This window comes from Salvelinus alpinus, chromosome 9 (genome assembly GCF_045679555.1).
Source record: "Salvelinus alpinus chromosome 9, SLU_Salpinus.1, whole genome shotgun sequence".
Classification (NCBI taxonomy): Eukaryota; Metazoa; Chordata; class Actinopteri; order Salmoniformes; family Salmonidae; genus Salvelinus; species Salvelinus alpinus.
Genome location: NC_092094.1, coordinates 54847944 through 54871026, shown reverse-complemented (window position 1 = coordinate 54871026; position 23083 = coordinate 54847944). Strand labels below are relative to the sequence as shown.

Genomic DNA, 23083 nt, shown 5'->3' with positions numbered 1-23083 from the left:
TGTTTACATACCCTACATTACTCATCTCATATGTATATACTGTACTCTATACCATCTACTGCATCTTGCCTATGCCGTTCGGCCATCGCTCATTCATATATTTTTATGTAAATATTCTTATTCATTCCTTTACACTTGTGTGTATAAGGTAGTTGTTGTGAAATTGTTAGGTTAGATTACTTGTTAGATATTACCGCATGGTCGGAACTAGAAGCACAAGCATTTCGCAACACTCGCATTAACATCAGCTAACCATGTGTATGTGACAAATAAAATTTGATTTGATTTTGAAAAGAATGACATTCATATCCATAATTATGCATTCCTGTGTAGTACAGATCAGGGACCCATGATGAAATCGTTACTGCAATTATGTTACCGGGTGTAAATCCACTTCAATTACTGGAGTTCAATAACCATAAGAGATTTTTTCAAACCCTTATCGTGGAATTGCCCTATGCAAAATGTGTCAACTTTAAGCACCTCTATCTCTTGTATGTTTTATCATTACAAAAAGTCACCTTGTGACCACTTCCACCATGGACTAACATGTATGAAAGGTTTCATTCAAATCAAAAGGGGTGCAGTCATGGAACGAACCCAGTTAGGCCCTAGATATATCCAATTCAGTTGAGGCGACCTGCCCATATGTATTTCTTTCTACAATTACTTATAATCCCAACACGTATCAAATAATATAGTATTACTGCGTAATGGACACTGAAAGGTCTTCATATATCTCTGATCTATTTCAGAAACAGGCAAGTATGACTTAACTTCCTCCAGTTCATATAACTATGCCCTTCTTATTGCTTTTTTTCTCACTGGTATTATATACCCTTGCACACAGGATTGCTTTCTTAAGATCTCACTGGTATTATATACCCATGCACACAGTATTGCTTTCTTAAGATAGCAGTAGGTGGTGGTGTCTAATTCTGTAACCCAAGCTTATGGACTCATTTCTGCACCAACAGCCACAAAGGAGTATTTAAAAAAGGGCAGTATCTCCCTCAGGCTACCATGGATACCTTTTTCCGCCGCCACTTTAAGAGGAAGGAGACGGGCTCGCGGGACGAGGAAGAGGCGGAGCTGGACTATTGCTGCAGTAACCGCCGCCCCAGTGTTGCCGTGCCGACCAGTAAGGCTCGCCGGCGCTCTAGAGTGGGCCTCCCCTCAGCCGTTCTGGCCCAACGGCGCCGCTCCAGCGTGCAGCTACAGGGGCTCCCGCTGGCAGGGGGTTGCTGCACGGGGGGCGGCCGGCTGGCCAAGGTGGCCGGCTATGCCAAATCATCCTACGCCAAGTCATCCTCCAGCAGCCATGTCCGGAGACGCTCAAGTACCACCACGCTCAGCATGAACCCGCGCTTCGCTGTGCGCCACCGCAAGCTGCGCACCATCGACACCCACCTTCTGGGGCCCTCGATGCTGCTGGCAAGCCTTATCCAGATGACTGAGGAGGAGGAGGGCGGGGGAGGGGGGAACCTGTTCCTGCCAGCTGGGGAGCAGCAGGTGGAGATGAGGGGCAGTGGAGGTGGCAGCAGGGCCCTGTCCCGCTCCAGCACCCTACACTCAGACGGCGACAGCAACGACGACGACCACAGCCTTTCCGAGGACAGCCAGCTCTTCGACCCCGACGAGGAGCTCCAGCACCAGTCTGAAGTAGTGGAGGAGGTTGACGTTTCCGACAGGGAAATAGAGGACACTTCCTGGTGGCTTACCCAACATTCCCCGTCGCAGCTGGGGCTGGTGGCCAAGAGAGTCTCCTCATCTCGGCCCCTCATACGCGCCCCCCGCTGCCTGCGGAGAAACTCGTCACGTCTCTCGCCGGGTGAGGCCACGCCATACGGCCGCTACTGCGGGCGCTCCAGACAGATAAGGCAGCGGCGAATCGCCACCATCTCCAAAGCAGGCAGCCCCTGGCCAGGGAGGGGGCTTCCACTGCCCAACCGCCGGAGCTCAACCGTCTACCTCAGCCACCCAGTCTTCTGCAGGAGCCACTCAGCAGGTTCACTCAGCCCTGCCCTGGGGGCCTACTACGACCCCCGGCTAGAGACATGGAGTGGGTTCCTTCTGTATGTAGTTCATTACCTCCATCAGACAGGGTCCCATCTTTGTTAGAGTTTTTCCATCGTAACTACTGAGTGAATCTGTGGTAGCAAGCTGCTTTGTGTTGTTTTGTGATAGTACTATCTCACTGTCCTTTTAATTTGAGAAGGAACATTGTGTTTTTTTGGGATCGGTTGTTGAGAAATGTGTGTTGATCGTTGTGAGTGACAATGCTCATAACTCCTGTGGTGATATTTTCCAAGGCAAACATTTGTGACATAGGTTAGGCCTATCCAAAAGCTCCCAGAGACCACCTATTAAATGCTAACAAAGCTACCGCAATAGCGACACCGCTAACAAAGTAGCGCTAGCTGGTTGGAGCTGAGTAACACACTGCTACAGCATTGATCTCCTAGTTAGCATTGCTAGTCTCTCTACCAGTCTTAAAGGCGGAAGGGCCTGAGACAAAGGTCTCTATAGTGACGAACGGACTGACTATCACCAGTGTTGGTCGAAAATGTTTGTATGATAGCTGAGGAGGAAGATCTAGTGTGTTTTCTGCTCTTGAAAACCCACATGCACACACACACTCATAGGTTGGGGTCACAGTATAATGCCTATAAATGTGTTTCAGTGGTTTGATAAAATGTATATGGTGATGTTGATCAATACTTCGTTGGATATCTGAAGGGTCAATTGATGAAGTCCATTCAATGTACAGGATGGTGAAATAGTTTCACCTCAAGCTAACTAAATGCATTTCTCTGCTGCCTGCAATTTTTTTTAAAGTTTGGTTTAAAAGCACAGCCTTGGGTGTTGTACTGTACTGCAGATCCTTTTAAAAGGCCAGATTATTTATTGTTTTGTTTCAGGAAAGCTATCGCTAAATCAGGCCTCCAACACTTGGCAGCCCAGCCCAGCGCCTCAGCCCTAGGCAAGACTGACCCACTTCGAGAGAACTGCAACACTGTCGACTGGAGTGTGAGTATAGCCTCCGGTGTATAATGGTTTAGAAAGGTCCCATTCAAGGCCGCTACAGCAGAGATTCCAGAAATAGCACAATTGGGCCTTTTCTTGTTACGTTGTCCTCGTGGAACCTCAAAAACAAGATTTTGAACAACAGAAATGCTATGGTGAAGATTTGCTTAGTTGTGTGTGTTCACACAGGTTTTAGACATATCTAAATGGGGAGACAAAAAGAGGTGAAATGAGACAAAAAGAGGTGAAATGAGACAAAAGAGGTGAAATGGGGGTCGCTGCCCAACCAAATATACAGTAGCATTTTCATCTGAGATAAAAACTGAAAACTGGTGACATTTGTCCAACCTAAATTACTTCCATATTATATTCTCTGTCCTCCCAGGATAATGCCCAGTTTGGGGACCATATCTGGTTTGAGACCAGTGTCTCAGGAGACGTCTGTTACGTTGGAGAGCAGTACTGCGTCACAAAGACAATGGTGAGCCTTCACTGCAACTGAACTGCACTAGGACGAAATAATGTGTTTGAGCACCCTCTGTTATTCACAGAAAGACTAATCTGCATGGTATCATTTACAAAAGTGTATTTTGGATTATTGAGACAGTTACAGTAGTACGTTATTGCAGCATTCTTTTGGGTACATTTTCAATAGAATATGTTGTCTAATGATTTATTAGTGTAGTGTACAAAAGCAGCCACACTTTTAAATATTGTAGCACTTATTTCTGACTTATAGTTATTTTTTGCAACACTACTCCTCATACTCCTCAACTAGAAACACCGTTCAAAATGTAACATGGGCAGACTGGTCTGGAATAGTGTGCTTGTATACAGCTATTTGATACTATTTATAGTTTTTACATTTTATTTAAACTTCATCCACTTTCATGGGATTTCTTCAACGTTCTAAAGCTTCCATTGTGAGATCACAACTTCCAACATTCCATTCACTGTGAATGCAACAATGCAACTTTTGACACAAAACAGCTCCTTTGACCACTTTCCCAAATCAAGTTAGACAAAAGGTTAGAGAATATGAAATCTTTCTCTACTTCTCTGCTATTCAAATCTTAAATCAGTTAAAAAATGTATTCTACCAATATAACAGCTGTTTTAGTAACCGCATCAACATTTTCTCAAACCTTTTATCAAAAACTTATATTTTTACCACTTTCCCAACAAGTTTGACTAAAAGTTAGAGAGTATGACATCTTGGTCTACTTCTGTTATTCAAATCTGAAATCATAACAGAATTCTCTTCTACCAATCAATAGTTTAGAGCAGTGGTTCTCAATCCTGGTCCTGGGGACCCAAAGGGGTGCACATTTTAGTTTTTGCCCTAGCACTACACACCTGATTCAAATCATCAAAGCCTTTTGATGAGTTGATCATTTGAATCGGCTGTGTAGTGCTAGGGCAAAAACAACATTGTGCACCCCTTTGGGTCCCCAGGACCAGGATTGAGAACCAGTGGTTTAGAGTGACAATAGCTAGCTAATGTTAGCTTACAGCTCTATTGTCTCGTTATTGAGCAGCACAAATGGAGCCATTGCTATGGATACCAATGCATTTCAATGGCAAATAAGGGCCATAGACTGGTAAAATATGTCTGATATTACATCTACTTTTTGAACTATAGCCATACAAAAATGTGCATAAATTAACATGGGTTTGAATGAGAACCATAGCAACACAGAGGTAGCTATTCAAAATGGTCCTGCTCCTTGTCCAATTAAACTACACTGAACAAAAATATAAACACAACATGTAAATGTTTAATGAGCTGAAAAACATACTTTTTAAGAGCTGAAGCAAGTCACACAATTTTTCTTCATGAAAATTACCATCTGGTTTATTATTGTTATTGGCCAAATAAAGCTAAATATTATCTCTGTGATTCTACCACAGCAAAAGTCAGTGGCGAGGAAGAAATGTGCTGGCTGCAAAATAGCAGTCCACACCATGTGTATCGAGCAGCTAGAAAAGGTGACAATAAACTTGATCAATTATTAGATTATACTTATACAACATAACCAGGAATATTTATGTTTTTGACCAATGTTGTTGTATTTTCTCTCCACAGATCAATTTTAGATGTAAGCCATCGTTTAGGGAACCCGGATCTCGAAATATTCGAGAGGTCAGTATCTTTCTGGTCCCTGCACCACTTATTCTTCGTTTCTCTCCAATTTATTTGTTCTTTGACTGCATTTCTGTCTCACTAACTGATTCAATCTACTTTAGTCCATTTCAATTTCAGTGCATTATGATTTGTTATGTGATTCAACAATGTTTCCTAAATTCCAGCCCAACGTTGTCCGTCACCATTGGGTCCACAGGAGGCGCCAGACTGGGAAGTGTCGACAGTGTGGGAAGGTCAGTGAGAACCATTCACCAACCATATATTCACAAACACTGCCTTCAGAACATATGTACACCCCTTGACTTTTCCCACATTTTGTTATGTTACAGTTTGAATTTAAAATGGTTTAAAATTAGATTTTGTGTCACTGGCCTACACACAGTACCCCATAATTTGTTTTTACAAATGAATTAAAAATTAAAAGCTAAAAAGTCTTAATAAGTATTCATCTCCATCTCCTGTTATGGCAAACCTAAATAAGTTCAGAAATAAAAATGTGCTTAACAAGTCACATAATAAGTTGCATGGGCTCTCTCTGGGTGCAATAATACTGTTTAACATGATTTTTTTATGACTACCTCATCTCTGTACCCTACACATAGAATTATCTGTAAGGTCCCTCAGTCGTGCAGTTAATTTCAAGCACAGATTCAACTACAAAGACCAGGGAGGGTTTCCAATGCCTCTCAATGAAGGGCACTTATTGGTAGATGGGTTAAAAAAAAAGCAGACATTGAATATCCCTTTGAGCAGGGTGAAGTTATTGATTACACTTTGGATGGTGTATCAATACAACCAGTCACTACAGAGATACAGGCGTCCTTCCTAACTCAGTTGCCGGAGAGGAAGGAAACCGCTCACCAATGGTGACGTTAAAACAGTTACAGAGTGTAATAGATGTTATAGGCAAAAACTGAGGATGAATCAACAACAGTGTAGTTACTCTACGATACTAACCTAAATGACAGGGTGAAAAGAAGGAAGCCTGTACAGAATAAAAAATATTCCAAAACATGCTTCCTGTTTGCAATAAGGCACTAAAGTAAAACTGCAAAAAAAATGCTAAGAAATTAACTTTAATCCTGAATACAAAGTGTTATGTTTGGTGCAAACCCAACACAACACATCAATGAGTACCACTCTTCATATTTTCAAGCATGGTGGTGGCTGCATCATGTTATGGGTATGCTTGTCAACGGCAAGGACTAGGGAGTTTTTTTAGGATAAAAAGAAATGGAATATTGTGAAACAGAGGGAAAACCTGGATATGTCTGCTTTCCAACAGACACTGGGAGAAAAATGTACCTATAAGCAGGACTATAACATAAAACGCAAGGACAAATATACACTGAAGTTGCTTACCATGACAACATAGAAAGTTCCAGAGTGGCCTAGTTACAGTTTTGACTTAAATCTGATGGAAAATCTATGGCAATACTGGAAAATGGCTGTCTTGCAATGATCAACAACCAACTTGACAGAGCTTGAAGAATTTTTTTAAGAAACGTGCAAATATTATACAATCCAGATGTGCAAAGCTCTTAGATACTTACCCAGAAAGACTCGCTTCTGTAATCACTGCCAAAGGTGATTCTAACATATATTGACTCAGGGGTGTGAATACTTATCTAAATTAGATATTTATATATTTCATTTATTAAAAAAAATGGAAAAACATGTTTTTACTTTCTTATTGTGAGTAGATGGGTGAGAGAAAAAAATATTTCATCCGTTTTGAATTCAGGCTGTAACACAAAATGTGGAGAAGTCAAGTGGTGAGCTCAAAAAGAATTGGGACAGTGACATATTTGTTGTTGTTTTGGCTCTGTACTCCAGCACTTTAGATTGAAATGATACTATGAGGTTAAAGTGCAGACTGTCAGCTTTAATTTAAGGGTATTTTCGTCCATATTGGGTGAACTGAAATTACAGCACTTTTTGTACATAGTCCCTTCATTTTAGGGGACCAAAAGTATTTGGAAAAATGTACTTATGTGTATTTGCTGTTTGTTTTGGTTGTGTTTCAGATTTCTTTGTTCTCAATAGAAATTAATGGTAAATGGTAATGTATTGTGTCATTTTGGAGTCACTTTTATTGTAAATAAGAATAGAATATGTTGGGGGCCTCCCGGGTGGCGCAGTGGTCTAGGGCACTGCATCGCAGTGCTAGCTGCGCCACCAGAGTCTCTGGGTTCGCGCCCAGGCTCTGTCGCAACCGGCCGCGACCGGGAGGTCCGTGGGGCGACGCACAATTGGCCGGTAGGGATATCCTTGTCTCATCGCGCTCCAGCGACTCCTGTGGCGGGCGGGCGCAGTGCGCGCTAACCAAGGGGGCCAGGTGCACGGTGTTTCCTCCGACACATTGGTGCGGCTGACTTCCGGGTTGGGTTGTGCTTCGGAGGACGCATGGCTTTCGACCTTCGTCTCTCCCGAGCCCGTACGGGAGTTGTAGCGATGAGACAAGATAGTAATTACTAGCGATTGGATACCACGAAAATTGGGGAGAAAAGGGGATAAAATGTATATATATATTTTTTTTTTAAGAAAAAAAAAGAATAGAATATGTTTCTAAACTTACGTGTAGTCATAAATGAATTGTGAATAATGATGTGAGAACGTTACAGATGCACAAATATCATACCTCCAAGACATGCTAACCTCCCACCATTAAAATAACAGGGGAGGTTAGCGTTTTTTAGGGGGGTATGATATTTGTGCATCTGTAACTTTAACACTCATCATTATTCACGATTCATTCAGGACAGTGGTTCCCAAACTTTTTATAGTCCCTTACCCCTTCAAACATTCAACTTCCAGCTGTGTATCCCCTCTAGCACCAGGGTCAATGCACTCTCAAATGTTGTTTTATTAAACAAAATAATGAGTGAGTTTTTGTCACAACCTGGCTCGTGCGAAGTGACAAAGAGCTCTTATAGAACCGGGGCACAAGTAATAATAATCAATCATTTTGCTCTTTATTTAGCCATTGTACATATAAAACCTTATTTGTTCATCAAAATTGTTAATAACTCACCACAGGTTAATGAGAAGGGTGTGCTTGAAAGGATGCACATAACTACATTTTGTCCCGCACATTGAATATAGTTGTGGAGAGTCCCTGTAATCCTAGATTCAGATCATTCAGGCGAGAAAAAACATCACCCAGATAGGCCAGTTGTGTGAGTAACTCGTCATCATGCAAGCGGCCAGACAAGTGAAAATGATGGTCAGCAAAGAAAACTTTAAATTCGTCTCTCAATTCCAAAGAATGTGTCAATACTTTGCCCATTGATAACCAGCGCACTTCTGTATGTTGTAAAAGTGTTACATGGTCACTGCCTATATCATTGCATAATGCAGAAAGTACACGAGAGTTCAGGGGCCTTGCTTTAACAAAGTAAACCATTTTCACTGTAGTGTCCAAAACGTCTTTCAAGCTGTCAGGCATTCCCTTGGCAGCAAGAGCCTCTTGGTGGATGCTGCAGTGTACACAAGTGGTGTCGGGAGTAACTGCTTGCTCACACGATACCACTCCACTATGTCTCACTGTCATGGCTTTTGCGCCATCAGTACAGATACCAACACATCTTGACCACCAAAGTCCATTTGATGTCACAAAGCTGTCCAGTACTTAAAAAAGATCCTCTCATGTTGTCCTGGTTTCCAGTGGTATACAGAAGAGGATGTCTTCCTTAATTGACCCACCCATAAACGTAACAGACATATACCAGGAGCTGTGCCAGGCCCGCCACATCTGTTGACTCGTTCAGCTGTAACCCATATAATTCACTGGCTTGTATGCAAAGCAGTAATTATTTCAAAACATCTCCTTCCATGTCACTGATGTGTCATGAAACAGTGTTGTTTGATGAAGGTATTCTGTTGACTTTTTTGGGCCTTTTCCCCCAGCATTGTCCCAGCCATATTCGCAGCAGCAGGGAGACTTAAGACCTCCACAATAGTATGGGGCTTGCCTGTCCTAACCACTCGGTAGCTCACCATATAAGACGCTTCTAGCCCCTTCTTATTACTGGTAACTGTTGCTTTTATACGTGTCTTACTACTTGAAAGTCGTCTTTATTCTCGCTCAAAAAATTCCTGTGGCTTATTTTTCTAATTGTCGTGTCGTTTCTAAATGTCTGCGCAAGAGTAAAGGTTTCCTGCGAGAGAGTAACGGTTTATGTGATTGGATGTTAATTATTTGACTAGGCTACCTATATTTGACATTGTGTTGTTATTTCGCTGAATACTAGATGGTTACATTTTATTTTTGGCAGTGAAACGAGGCTACTCAGGTGAGAAAAAAAACTCACCCAAATGTATAGCCCCGTTGGAAAATAGAAATGTACTGTTTGAAAATGTGAAGGATTTTTTATTTTTTTTAAATAAATAATTTATTATTATTATAATAATTGTTTTATGTGAATCACATTTTTATTTGACGTACCCCCGACGGCATTGCGCGTACCCATGACTCAGGACTATCCGTAATCATGTAGAGTCACAAGCTTGATGTAATCATTGCGTGCTAGGAATATGGTACCAAATACTAAACCTTTGAGTACTTTAATACACATATAAGTGAATTTGTTCCAATACCTTTGGTCCCCTATAAATTTGGGGACTATGTACAAAAAGTACTGTAATTTCTAAATGGTTCACCTGATATGGATGAAAATACCCTACAATTAAAGCTGATAGTCTGCACTTTAACCTCCTAGTCATAATAATTTCAAATCCACATTTCTGGAGCCAAAACAACAAAACATTTGTCACTGTCCCAATACTTTTGGAGCTCACTCTACAGCACAGGTGTCAAATTCATTCCACGGAGGAACCAAGTGGCTGCAGGTTTTCGCTCCACCCTTGTACTTGATTAAAGGAATTAAGGTCACTCATTAGTAAGGAACTCCCCACACCCGGTTGTCTCGGGTTTAATTGAATGGAAAAAACTAAAACCTGCAGACACTAGGCCCTCCGTGGAAGGAGTTTGACACCCCTGCTCTACATATACTCAAGTAATGCAAACCATTAAGAGCTGTCTTAAAGCAAATTTGTAAAATGTTACTTATTCCTCTACAGGGTTTTCAACAGAAGTTCTCATTCCATAGTAAAGAGATTGTTGCAATCAGCTGTTCTTGGTGCAAACAGGCAGTAAGTACCTGTAGTCCATAGGCTGTATCAACTGTTTAAAGTATGGTCCCTATTCACACCCAACCCTTTTCCCTTGGCTCTAACTCTTCGATGTTTGCATATCTGAAGGGTCTGGATAGGTATACACAGTTTAGTGGTCGAGCTTCCACTGTATTTCTTCCACCTTACAGTTCTGCAAACATAGAAAGGTTAAGGCCAAGGGGAAAGGATGGGGAGGAAATTGGGACATACTGACTTTGGGTCAGTTTGAGATGGATATTTCAGTTTGGAGCAGAGAGTGGAGTTGTGTTTCCTGACTTTGGTAACTTTGGTATGGTTTTGATTGTTGTACTCGCCTCTGTTCAGTATCACAACAAGGTGACGTGCTTCATGCTACAGCAGATAGAGGAGCCTTGCTCGCTGGGAGCTCACGCCTCCGTCATAGTGCCGCCCACCTGGATCATACGGGTCCGCAAACCACAGGTACTGCAATGATCAACACACATACACACACACAAACACAGTTATGTTGATTCAATGGATGTATTTGTTTTTGTCTCCTCAGACGTCATTAAAATCAAGTAAAAAGAAGAAACGTACATCTCTGAAAGGAAAGCCGAGTAAGAAGGTAATAGAGGTAAGGAAAATCATATTAACATATAAATATTGTGATTATGATAATGTCCTCGAAAGTTATCTCATTTGATGATGAGAACATTGAGATAACAGAGGCGGCGATCTTCGTGTCTCGACTGTTTTCTCTGCTCCAGGATGGTCGATGGAAGCCCTTCATAGTAAAGCCTGTTCCCTCGCAACTCATGAAACCTCTGCTGGTGTTTGTCAACCCCAAAAGTGGAGGCAACCAGGTGAGTTTGCTCAATGTCCACAGCTCCCTTGAAACCACTGTGTATGGGGATTTGTCCACACTACTTAAACATACAGTGCATTCGGAAAGTATTCAGACCCCTTGACTTTTTAGTTACAGCCTTATTCTAAAATTGATTAAATAAAACATTCCTCATCAATCTACACACAATCACCATAATGAAAATGTGAAAACAGTTTTTTTTTAATTATTTGCAAATGTAATATACTTCACATAAGTATTCAGACGCTTTTGCTATGAGACTCGAAATTGAGCTCAGCTGCATCCTGTCTACATTGATCATCCTTGAGATGTTTCGACAACTTGATTGGAGTCCACCTGTGATAAATGCAATTGATTGGACATGATTTGGAAATGCACACACCTGTCTATATAGGGTCCCACAGTTGACAGTACATGTCAGACCAAGCCATGAGGTCGAAGGAATTGTCCGTAGAGCTCAGAGACAGGATTGTGTCGGCACAGATCTGGGGAAGGGTACCAAAAGAACACAGTGGCCTCCATCATTCTTAAATGGAAGAAGTTTGGAACCACCAAGACTCTTCCTTGAGCTGGGCTAACTGAGCAATTTGGGGAGAAGGGCCTTGGTCAGGGAGGTGACCAAGAACCCGATGGGCAATCTAGCAGAGCACTAGAGTTCCTCTGAGGAGATGGGAGAACCTTCCAGAAGGACAACCGTCTCTGCAGCACTCCACCAATCAGGCCTTTATGGTAGAGTGGCCAGATGGAAGCCACACTCCTCAGTAAAAGGCACATGACAGCCCGCTTGGAGTTTGCCAAAAGGCAACTGAAGGACTCAGACCATGAGAAACAAGATGCTCTGGTCTGATGAAACCGAAATTGAACTCTTTGGCCTGAATGCCAAGCGTCACATCTGGAGGAAACCTGACACCATCACCACCAACCTGACACCAAGTTTTTCAGTAGCAGGGACTGGGAGACTATTCAGGATCGAGGGAAAGATGAACGGAGCAAGGTACAGAGAGATCATTGATGAAAACCTGCTCCAGAGCTCTCTGGACCTCAGACTGTGGTGAAGGTTCACCTTCCATCAGGACAACGACCCTAAGCACACAGCCAAGACAACTCAGGTGTGGCTTCGGGACAAGTCTCTGACTGTCCTTGAGTCGCCCAGACTTGAACCCGATCAAACATCTCTGGAGAGATCTGAAAATAGCTGTGCAGCGACTCTCTCCATCCAACCTGACAGAGCTTGAGAGGATCTGCAGAGATGAATGGGAGAAACTCCCCAAATACAGGTGTGCCAAGCTTGTAGAGCCATACCCAAGAAGACTCAAGGCTGTAATTACTGTCAAAGGTGCTTCAACAAAGTACTGTGTAAAGGGTATGAATACTTATGTAAATGTGCTATTTCAGTGTTTTATTTTTGATAAATTAGCAAAAATGTTAACTTTTTGCTTTGTTGTTTTGGGGTATTGTGTGTAGATTGATGATAAAAAATACCTATTTAATCAAATTTAGAATAAGGCTGTAACGTAACAAAATGTGCAAAAAGTCAAAGGGTCTGAATACTTTCCGAATGCACTCATTGACGTCAATGAGAGATTTACGCTGAAGTTAGTTACACTGTCTACATCCCTTAGTGTAGAAATGAATTACTGATGATGTCTATGCATTGTGGGACCCCGACCCAACAGCTTAACCTTTACAGTAAAGTATTTTATGTTAGAGAGCGACATATGCGTTACTACTCTGACAGGGCTACCTCCTCACGTGAATTCCAAATACGGCTGTCACGGTGACCGTATTACCGCCACACCGGCAGTCACGATTCATAACATAGTTAAATCCCTGTGAACGTTGGTCACGGTAATCCCATCCAAAACTTCGCATATGAATGGCGCTGATGGATAGTCTACCAAATTTGTCAACGGCCTTCGCTAATGGCCTGGTACGCAAGCGCTCTATTGTCCCTCCAATCACTTTCTGAACATTTCATGATTGATTTTGAATAATCTGAATGATGAGGACAATGTTGTTGTTTTTTAACATCAACATGCAGCCCTTATGTTTTGTTTTCTATGACATTCCCAGATTTATAGGCCTATCAAAACGAAGTAAATCATCTGTTTTATTGTGATGGCATAGGCTGTATTAAATTTATTTATTTGACTTTTTAAAATGTAGATGTTCCAAAGGCAGCTTGTATGCGTGGAAGCCCAGAGATGCTAAACATGTTTATGTTAATTAATGGTCAATTACCGTGAGACCGGCAGTCATTTTTAATGACAATTACCGTCTGACAAAATTCAATGACCGCCACAGCCGTAATTCCAAATCATGTCTATTGTTTTGCAGGGAGCCAAGATCATCCAGTCGTTCATGTGGTACCTCAACCCCCGACAGGTGTTTGACCTCACCCAGGGAGGGCCCAAGGAGGGGTAAGAAACACGCAACAACTGCATTCACGCACATTAACGGTTTGGTCATGTTTAGAATGACATAACAACGTAAGCAGTTGTTGTGTTTTTAATTAGTTTGCCGGTTGTGTTTTTATCCCTCAAGGTTAGAAATGTATTCCAAAGTGCCCAACCTGCGGATTTTGGCATGTGGAGGGGATGGAACAGTGAGTACTAGACATCAGCGCTTCATATTAGTAATAGTATAATTAATATAATAATACTTTTTTAAATCCTGAAACGTAATGCATATAAGGACTGTAAGTAGAGGAATAGTTCACTGTCTGCCTCTGACTGTGACGTGTGCCATTCAGAAAGTGAATTCTTGTTCTAATTACCTGGTTCGCCAGGTGGGTTGGATCCTGTCTGTCCTGGACCAGCTCCAGTTGAACCCTGCGCCTGCCGTGGCTGTCCTGCCCTTGGGGACGGGGAACGACCTGGCCAGGACTCTCAACTGGGGAGGGGTGAGTGGCTGGCTGGCTGTGTGGAACCACACCATGAACTAGGGATTTATCCTAAATTATAAACTGTGTAGTTTGGTATATTGCCAATATACCACGGCTAAGGGCTGTATTCAGGCACTCTGCGTTGCGTCGTGGAAAAGAACAGCCATTAGCCGTGGTATATTGGTCATATATCACACCCCCTTGGGCCTTATTGCTTAAAAATACCATGGGCTATTTAATCGCTGTTAGGCTATAGGCTGTCTTGGGTAGGTTATCTTGTGTCATCAGAGAGGCAAAATGAGGAATGAGACACAGTAGCAAGAAAATACACAATCAGCAATTAGATTAACACAATACAAGTTGTATTGTTTCAATGATTTCAGTTAGATATTGAGGATGTCTGTTTTTGTCTTTTGTTTTTATGAAATTCCTCTCTCGTCTTTTCCCGCAGGGTTACACTGATGAGCCAGTGTCTAAAATCCTGTCTCATGTGGAGGATGGGAACGTGGTGCAGTTGGATCGCTGGAACCTCCTGGTGGAGCCCAACCCAGAGGCCGTTCACGAGGAGAAGGACGAGCACCAGACAGACAAGGTTAACTCAGTTTAGAGTGTCTCACACCAGTCGTCAAAAGCTCATGGGCTAATTTTACTATTAGTATTTGCATTGTTTTATGTCTCTGCATAGAGATAAGGACATCACAAGCATAACATTTTAAAATAAAATGCGATTGAATGATGCCGTTTGTAATTGCTTAATATATTTTTGAAGGTATATGCTATGCTATGATCAATCTCTTAAATTGGTTGTAATTAGGCCAATCTCAAACCTCCCCTTTTTTCGAAGATATTAGAAAAGGCCGTAGCCCAGCGGCTGACGTCAATTTAAAATTCACACAGTATCTTTAAAACCTACCAATACGGTTTTAGACCATTTCACAGCACTGAGACTGCACTTGTCAAGGTAGTAAATGACCTAATGTTTTCCTCTTACCATGGTCACGTCTCTATTCTTGTTCTTTTAGATTTAAGTGCTGCCTTCGATACGATTGATCATGCTATTCTCACTAAGAGGCTAGAATACTTGGTTGGTCTACGAGGACAGGTTCTCAACTGGTTCAAATCATACCTCTCTGAGTGGTATCAATTAGTTAAGCTGGGTGATAATTCATCTGAATGTTCCAAGGTTGAATGTGGTGTTCCCCAAGGTTCTGTGCTTGGACCCCTTTTATTTTACTTGTACATGCTACCCCTTGGAAATGTCATCTGCAAGCACAACATCCACTTTCGTTGCAATGCTGATGATACCCAATTGTATTTATATTTTAAACCAGACGATGCATGAGACTTGCATCACAGATGTTAAACACTGGATGACCACTTGTTGCTTTTAAACTCTGATAAGACAGAAATTATGCTACTTGACCACAATACATTTACTAACAAAGTGTCAGACCTCACTCTCAACATTGATAGTTGCCTCATTACACCAAACACGGTTCTTAAAAACCTTGGTGTTACCTTTGACCCCGGCCTTTCTTTTTACAACATAAAAAGCGCATCCAAAACAGCATACTTCAATCTCAGGAACATTTCCATAATTAGACACTTCATCCATGCATTTGTTTCATCTAGGCTAGACTACTGTAATGCCCTCCTCTCCAGCTGCTCAGACTGTAATATTAGAAGCCTACAACTTGTACAGAACACTGCAGCTCAGATTTGAACTAACACTAGAAGGCAGGAGCACATTACTCCAGTTTTATCTGCACTACACTGGCTGCCTGTAAACTATCGGTCTGATTTTAAGATCTTACTCTTAACTTTTAAGGCACTGCATGGCCTTGCCCCCTTTTATCTGACGGACATGGTCGTTCAATACACCCAGTGAGGGCGCTCCGCTCCCAAGGAGCCGGTCTGCTTATGGTTCCTAGATGCAGAACCAAGGCGGGGTACGGAGTGTTCTCTAGTAAAGCACCTCAGTTGTGGAACAGCTTGCCCTGTCGGGTAAGAGGGGCAGACACCATAGAGGTTTTTAAATCACTTTTAAAAACCCACCTTTTAGCCAAGCTTTTAATACCTGTACGTTTTTACACATCCTCCTTTTATTATTGTTTTCATTTGAAGTGTGTTGTAATTTAAAATGCACTTTAAATAAAGTTTGATTTGATTATGGGATTTGTGTAACGTGTGAACCATTTTCTTGGATAAACAGTGCTACCAGTATGCTGATCTACTGTATGTACATCAGCTCTGTAATTATTTGGACAGTGACAATTTTGTTGTTGTTTTGGCTCTGTACTTTGGATTTGAAATTATACAATGATTATGAGGTTAAAGTGCAGACTGTCTGCTTTAATTTGATGATATTTTCATCCATATCGGGTGAACCGTTTAGAAATTCAAGCACTTTTTGTACATTGTCCCCGCATTTTAGGGGACCAGAAGTATTGGAGTACAGAGCCAAAGAAACTAAACATTTGTCACTGTCCCAATAATTACGGAGGGCACTGTATTTCTGTTGACATCATGTGTCTCTGCTTTGTTTGTTAGCTCCCAATTGATGTCTTCAACAACTACTTCAGCCTCGGCTTCGACGCTCACGTCACACTGGGGTTCCACGAGTCCAGAGGTTTGTCCAAAATGTGCATCTTTCGCTAGCTGAAATTACTTTTGCTAGCTGAAATTAGTCACTATAATAAATGTTACTGCAGCAACAGTCTAAAGCAGTCTCTCTCTCCTTAGAGGCCAACCCAGAGAAATTCAACAGCCGTTTGCGGAATAAGATGTTCTATGCAGGGGTGAGTGCTTTGACAAAATATATAACTCTGCTCCTCTCCCACTATGGAGTTGTTTGCTCTGTGTCTGATCTGCTTTACTATATATCTAGGGCATGTTCATTAGGGCAAAATGTTTCAAAACGGTTTTAAACGGAAAGCCAGCGTTCTTATTGGACAAGTTCAGATAGTGCATCCCCATTTTACTTTGTTTCAAACTGTTTTCCTACTGAACTCAAACCTGCTTCTTTATTGCAGACGGCCTTCTCTGACTTTCTGAGTGGCAGCTCCAAAGACCTTGCCAAACACATTAAAGTTGTGGTGAGTGGACTTCTAGACCTGAATGGGACTAAGACCCAGAGCACAACGAGAAAGAATGTGGATGTGTCCCAAGACTGAGTGTCTATATACCATATTTGATCAGTTTCTAGAGTGAACATTTTCCTGGCGAAGATGGTAGATTTGTAGGCATGTTTCTAGGATACCAATGTCCATTGTAGAGATATATGTGTAACTCTATGGTCTGTACTCTGTTTCTCTGAAACCCCTCTTTGTCAGTGTGACGGCACAGACCTCACCTCCAAAGTCCAGGACCTGAAGTTGCAATGTCTTGTGTTCCTCAACATTCCCAGGTAAGCGTTTAGAATATTTTGAAACTGGATGCACCTGCATTCGGAAAGTCTTCAGACCCCTTGACTTTTTCCACATTTTGTGACATTACAGCCTTATTTTAAAATGGATTAAATAAAACAAAATCATCATCAGTCTACACACAATACCCCATAATGACGAAGCGAAGAAAGGTTTTTAGACACAGGGTAACAAATCATTTCTGCGGCGTTGAAGGTCCCCAAGAACACAATGGCCTCCATCATTCTTAAATGGGAACCACCAAGACCCTTCCTAGAGCTGTCCACCCGGTCAAACTGAGCAATTGGGGGAGAAGGGCCTTGGTCAGGGAGGTGACCAAGAACCCGGTGGTCACTCTGACAGAGCTCCCGAGTTCCTCTGTGGAGATGGGAGAACCTTCGAGAAGGACAACCATCTCTGTAGCACTCCAACAATCAGGCCTTTACGGTAGAGTGGCCAGACGGAAGCCACTCCTCAGTAAAAGGCACATGACAGCCCGCTTGGAGTTTGCCAAAAGGCACCTCAAGGACTCTCAGACCATGAGAAACAAGATCCTCTGGTCTGATGAAACCGAGATGGAACTCTTTGGCCTGAATGCCAAGCGTCACGTCTGGAGGAAACCTGGTACCATCCCTACGGTGAAGGATGGTGGTGGCAGCATCATGCAGTGGGGATGTTTTTCAGCATCAGGGACTGGGAGACTGGTCAGGATCGAGGGAAAGATGAACGGAGCAAAGTACAGAGAGATCCTTGATGAAAACCTGCTCTAGAATGTCCTTGAGTGGCCCAGCCAGAGCCCGGACTTGAACCTGATTGAACATCTCTGGAGAGACCCTGAAAATAGCTGTGCAGTGACTCTCCGCATCCAACCTGACAGAGCTTGAGAGGATCTGCAGAGAAGAAGGGGAGAAACTCCCCAAGTACAGGTGTGTCAAGCTTGTAGCGTCATACCCAAGAAGACTCGAGGCTGTAATCGCTGCCAAAGGTGCTTCAAAGTACTGAGTAAAGGGTCTGAACACTTATGTAAATGTGCGATTTCATTTTTTTTTTTTTTATACATTTGCAAAAATGTCTACAAACCTGTCTTTACTTTGTGTATATGGGGTATTGTGTGTAGATTGATGAGGGGGGAAAAAATATTGAATCCATTTTAGAATAAGGCTGTAACGTAACAAAATGTGGAAAAAGTTAAGGGGTCTGAATACTTTCCGAATGCACTGTATACACTCCCATTAATAGACATTGAGTCAATTCAATGGACACACAGAACGATACAAATGGACCAGATGGCATTATGATGCAGCAGTGTAAGACAACATGAGCATGTGCTGTATGACACCCTTATAATGTGATATATTCATCTCATTATGAGCGTGACTCGTAGTCTGTTTTGCATGGGACTTGCTATGGGTTAAAGAAGGATCCCCAATTCCATCCAGGTCAGCGGGAGGGGTCAACCAATGAATTACGCTCCTGAGCAAACATTCTATAACCGCTGCAGGTGGCAGTAACCAATTTTAGCTTTTACCATTTCAGACTATACACACTCCAGTACAGTAGGTGGTGGTATGCACCTTTTCAGTTTATTTACACATCTATGCCTATACACTCATAGAGGTAGAATAATAAGTAATAAATTGACTACTTTATATTGAAGATGGCTACCAATAGCTCTGCCCATGCTGTCACAGAAGAGGTAATTGTAAAGCTAGGAGATGACCTCTCGAGTGCATTTCTATGGCCTGACAAAATACCATCCATTTTGAGTCGGTAGAACGTTTCTTTAATATAGAGACATACCATATTAGAAGTCTTATTAAAATACATAATAAAGGCTCAGACATGTTTGCAACAAGTTATAAAGAATTATGCATTATACCTGTTATCAAGTGTTGTATTTTGATTGTCTGCTGTAGTTACTGTGCCGGAACCAAGCCGTGGGGTCACCCCAGTGAGCACCTTGATTTTGAGCCGCAAAGACACGACGACGGCTGTATCGAGGTCATCGGATTCACCATGACCTCTCTGGTGAGCTCTCAACCATACCTGATGTCCTCTGACTTCTAATGGAATATATTAATTACCATTTGTACAGCCTAACATGCACATTGTAGGCTTTGTGTCTGTAGTGACGCATCAACCACTGAGATGCAGTGCCTTAGACCCCACTCGGGAGGGAAATCATTGTTTATCTTTCATCAGTATCTCTCAATTTCCATATGGGGGATCAATAAAATGGATTCAAATCAGTTCCATTTTCTCGCTCTCTCTTCCTCTCCGTCCCTCCAGGCCACTCTGCAGGTGGGCGGTCACGGCGAGAGGTTGAACCAGTGTAAGGAAGTGACCCTGACCACCTACAAGTCCATCCCCATGCAGGTAGATGGCGAGCCCTGTAAGCTGGCCCCTTCCGTCATCTACATCAACCTGAGGAACCAGGCCAACATGGTGCAGAAGACCAAGAGGAGGATCTCCATGCCCCAGCTCAATGAGTTAGTAACCATAAACCTTGTGATACCGGACCTCAACACTGTGTTCCCGTTCTAGATCAGAAACCTAGAATGACTGTAGTCGAGGCTAGAGTTAATGCTATCCATATGATTCCATATGGATGTCTAGTAGCTCTCTCCCAGCCATCAATAATCTATAACAGTGTTTCTTAATCCTGGTCTTAGTGACCCATAAGGGTGCACCTTTTAGTTTTTGCCCTAACATTAACACCTGATTCCACTAATCAAAGGTTTGATGAGTTGATTAGTGGAATCAGGTGTGTAGTGCTAGGGCAAAAACTAAAATGTGCACTCCTTTGGGTCCCCAGGAACAGCATTTAAGAAACACTGACCTATACAATATGTACAAGCATAATGTTTCTGTCTGTGTCCTCTCAGTCAGCAGCCGGTTCCTGAGAAGCTGCAGATCAGAGTGAGCAGGATCAGCATGCACGCCTATGAGGCCCTGCACTACGACAAGGACAAGCTCAAAGAGGCCTGTGAGTGTAAACATACATATTCTACACACTGCACCTCTGTCATTCCCTTACTAAGGAGACCACTGTGGCAGGGATATAGCAGATCTATACATGCAGGCTTTTGCTCTAGCCCATTAGCAAAGGGCATCAAAGCTGGGACCGAGAGACTGAAAAACAGCTTCTATCTCAAGGCCATCAGACTGTTAAATAGCCATCACTAGCACCTTAGAGGCTGCTTGCCTATCTACATCAACTTGTCATCACTGGCCACTTTAATAATGGAACACTAGTCACTTTAATAATGTTTACATATTTGCATTACTCATCATATGTACAGTTGAAGTCGGAAGTTTACATACATTTAGGTTGGAGTCATTAAAACTTGTTTTTCAACCACTCCACAAATTTCTTGTTAACAAACTATAGTTTTGGCAAGTCAATTAGGACATCTACTTTGTGCATGACACAAGTAATTTTCCCAACAACTGTTTACAGACAGACTATTTCACTTATAATTCACTGTATCACAATTCCAGTGGGTCAGAAGTTTTCATATACTAAGTTGACTGTGCCTTTAAACAGCTTGGAAAATTCCAGAAAATAATTATGTGGCTTTAGAAGCTTCTGATAGGCTAATTGACATTATTTGAGTCAATTGGAGGTGTACCTGTGGATGTATTTCAAGACCTACCTTAAAACTCAGTTCTTATTTGCTTGACATCATGGGAAAAATCAAAAGAAATGAGCCAAGACCTCATAAAAAAATTTGTAGACCTCCGGAAGTCTGGTTCATCGTTGGGAGCAATTTCCAAACGCCTGAAGGTACCACGTTCATCTGTACAAACAATAGTACGCAAGTATAAACACCATGGGACCACGCAGCTGTCATACCGCTCAGGAAGGAGACGCGTTCTGTCTCCTGGAGATGAACCTACTTTGGTGCGAAAAGTGCAAATCAATCCCAGAACAACAGCAAAGGACCTTGTGAAGATGCTGAAGAAAATAGGTACAAAAGTATCTATATCCACAGTAAAATGAGTCCTATATTGACATAACCTGAAAGGCCGCTCAGCAAGGAAGAAGCCACTGCTCCAAAACCGCCATAAAAAAGCCAGATTGTGGTTGCAACTGCGTTTGGGGACAAAGATCATACTTTTTAGAGGAATGTCCTCTGGTCTGATGAAACAAAAATAGAACTGTTTGGCCATAATGACCATCGTTATGTTTGGAGGAAAAAGGGGGAGGCTTGCAAGCCGAAGAACACCATCCCAACCGTGAAGCACGGGGGTGGCAGCATCATGTTGTGGGGGTGCTTTGCTGCAGGAGGGACTGGTGCACTTCACAAAATAGATAGCATCATGAGAAGGACATTTTTGTGACTATATTGAAGCAACATCTCAAGACATCAGTCAGGAAGTTAAAGCTAGGTCGCAAATGGGTCTTCCAAATGGACAATGACCACAAGCATATAAAGTTGTGGTAAAATGGCTTTTAAGGACAACAAAGTCAAGGTATTGGAGTGGCCGTCACAAAGCCCTGACCTCAATCCTATAGAAAATATGTGGACAGAACTGAAAAAGCGTGAGCGAGCAAGGAGGCCTACAAAACTGACTTTACACCAGCTCTGTCAGGAGGAATGGGCCAAAATTCACCCAACTTATTGTGGGAAGCTTGTGGAAGGCTACCCGAAACGTTTGACCCAAGTTAAACAATTTAAAGGAAATGCTACCAAATACTAATTGAGTGTATGTAAACTTCTGACCCACTGGGAATGTGATGAAATAAATAAAAGCTGAAATAAATCATTCTCTCTACTATTATTCTGACATTTCACATTCTTAAAATAAAGTGGTGATCCTAACTGACCTAAAACAGGACATTTTTACTCGGATTAAAAGTCAGGAATTGTGAAAAACTGAGTTTAAATGTATTTGGCTAAGGTGTATGGAAACTTCAGACTTCAACTGTATATAATGTATTATTTTCTGTTCTACTGTGTTTTAGTCTATGCCGCACTCGACATTGCTCGTCCAAATATTTATATATTCTTAATTCCATTCCTTTACTTTAGATTTGTGTGTATTGTTGTGAAATTGTTTGATATTACTTGTTAGATATTACTGCACTGTTGGAGCTAGAAACACAAGCAATTCGCTACAACAGCAATAACATCTGCTAAACATGTGTATGTGATCAATAAAATTGGATTTGATTTGGAAACTACTGTAACACAATGTCTTTTTCCTGTCTCAGCTATTCCACTGGGCATCATCACAGTCCCAGGAGACAGCGATCTGGAGAACTGCCGTTCACACATTGAGAGTCTACAGGACAGTCTGGAAGAGGTATGTAGGAGACATGTACATTTGTGGGAACATCACACCTGCTGGACAGGTACAGGATGGCAACAACAACTGCCCGAGTTACACCAGGAATGCATAATCCTTCCATCAGTGCTCAGACTGTCCGCAATAGGCTGAGAGAGGCTGGACTGAGGGCTTGTTGTAAGGCAGGTCCTCACCAGACATCACTGGCAACAACGTCGCCTATTGGCACAAGCCCACCGTCGCTGGACCAGACAGGACTGGCAAAAAGTGCTCTACACTGATGAGTCGCGGTTTTGTCTCACCAGGGGTGATGGTCGGATTCGTGTTTA

The 23083-nt window shown here is 42.2% G+C and overlaps 1 protein-coding gene across 5 annotated transcripts in view; it reads left to right on the top strand.

Annotated features, from left to right (window-relative positions):
* dgkzb (diacylglycerol kinase, zeta b) overlaps positions 1 to 23083 on the top strand; it is a 95373-nt gene that overhangs the window by 61577 nt on the left and 10713 nt on the right. For 3 of the 5 annotated variants that reach the window (XM_071326722.1, XM_071326723.1, XM_071326721.1), the window contains exons 2-22: positions 2922 to 3030; positions 3413 to 3508; positions 4939 to 5016; positions 5114 to 5170; positions 5338 to 5406; positions 10256 to 10327; positions 10673 to 10789; positions 10872 to 10943; positions 11077 to 11172; positions 13512 to 13594; positions 13719 to 13779; positions 13963 to 14076; positions 14510 to 14650; positions 16609 to 16687; positions 16801 to 16856; positions 17091 to 17153; positions 17391 to 17464; positions 19379 to 19490; positions 19752 to 19951; positions 20348 to 20448; positions 22681 to 22772. In XM_071326722.1, coding sequence (XP_071182823.1) covers positions 2922 to 3030; positions 3413 to 3508; positions 4939 to 5016; positions 5114 to 5170; positions 5338 to 5406; positions 10256 to 10327; positions 10673 to 10789; positions 10872 to 10943; positions 11077 to 11172; positions 13512 to 13594; positions 13719 to 13779; positions 13963 to 14076; positions 14510 to 14650; positions 16609 to 16687; positions 16801 to 16856; positions 17091 to 17153; positions 17391 to 17464; positions 19379 to 19490; positions 19752 to 19951; positions 20348 to 20448; positions 22681 to 22772 — 1942 coding nt within the window. Of the gene's footprint in view, positions 1 to 1001; positions 2076 to 2921; positions 3031 to 3412; positions 3509 to 4938; positions 5017 to 5113; positions 5171 to 5337; positions 5407 to 10255; positions 10328 to 10672; positions 10790 to 10871; positions 10944 to 11076; positions 11173 to 13511; positions 13595 to 13718; positions 13780 to 13962; positions 14077 to 14509; positions 14651 to 16608; positions 16688 to 16800; positions 16857 to 17090; positions 17154 to 17390; positions 17465 to 19378; positions 19491 to 19751; positions 19952 to 20347; positions 20449 to 22680; positions 22773 to 23083 lie in introns of those variants that run through there. The other 2 variants (XM_071326718.1, XM_071326719.1) reach the window with 2 other exon arrangements.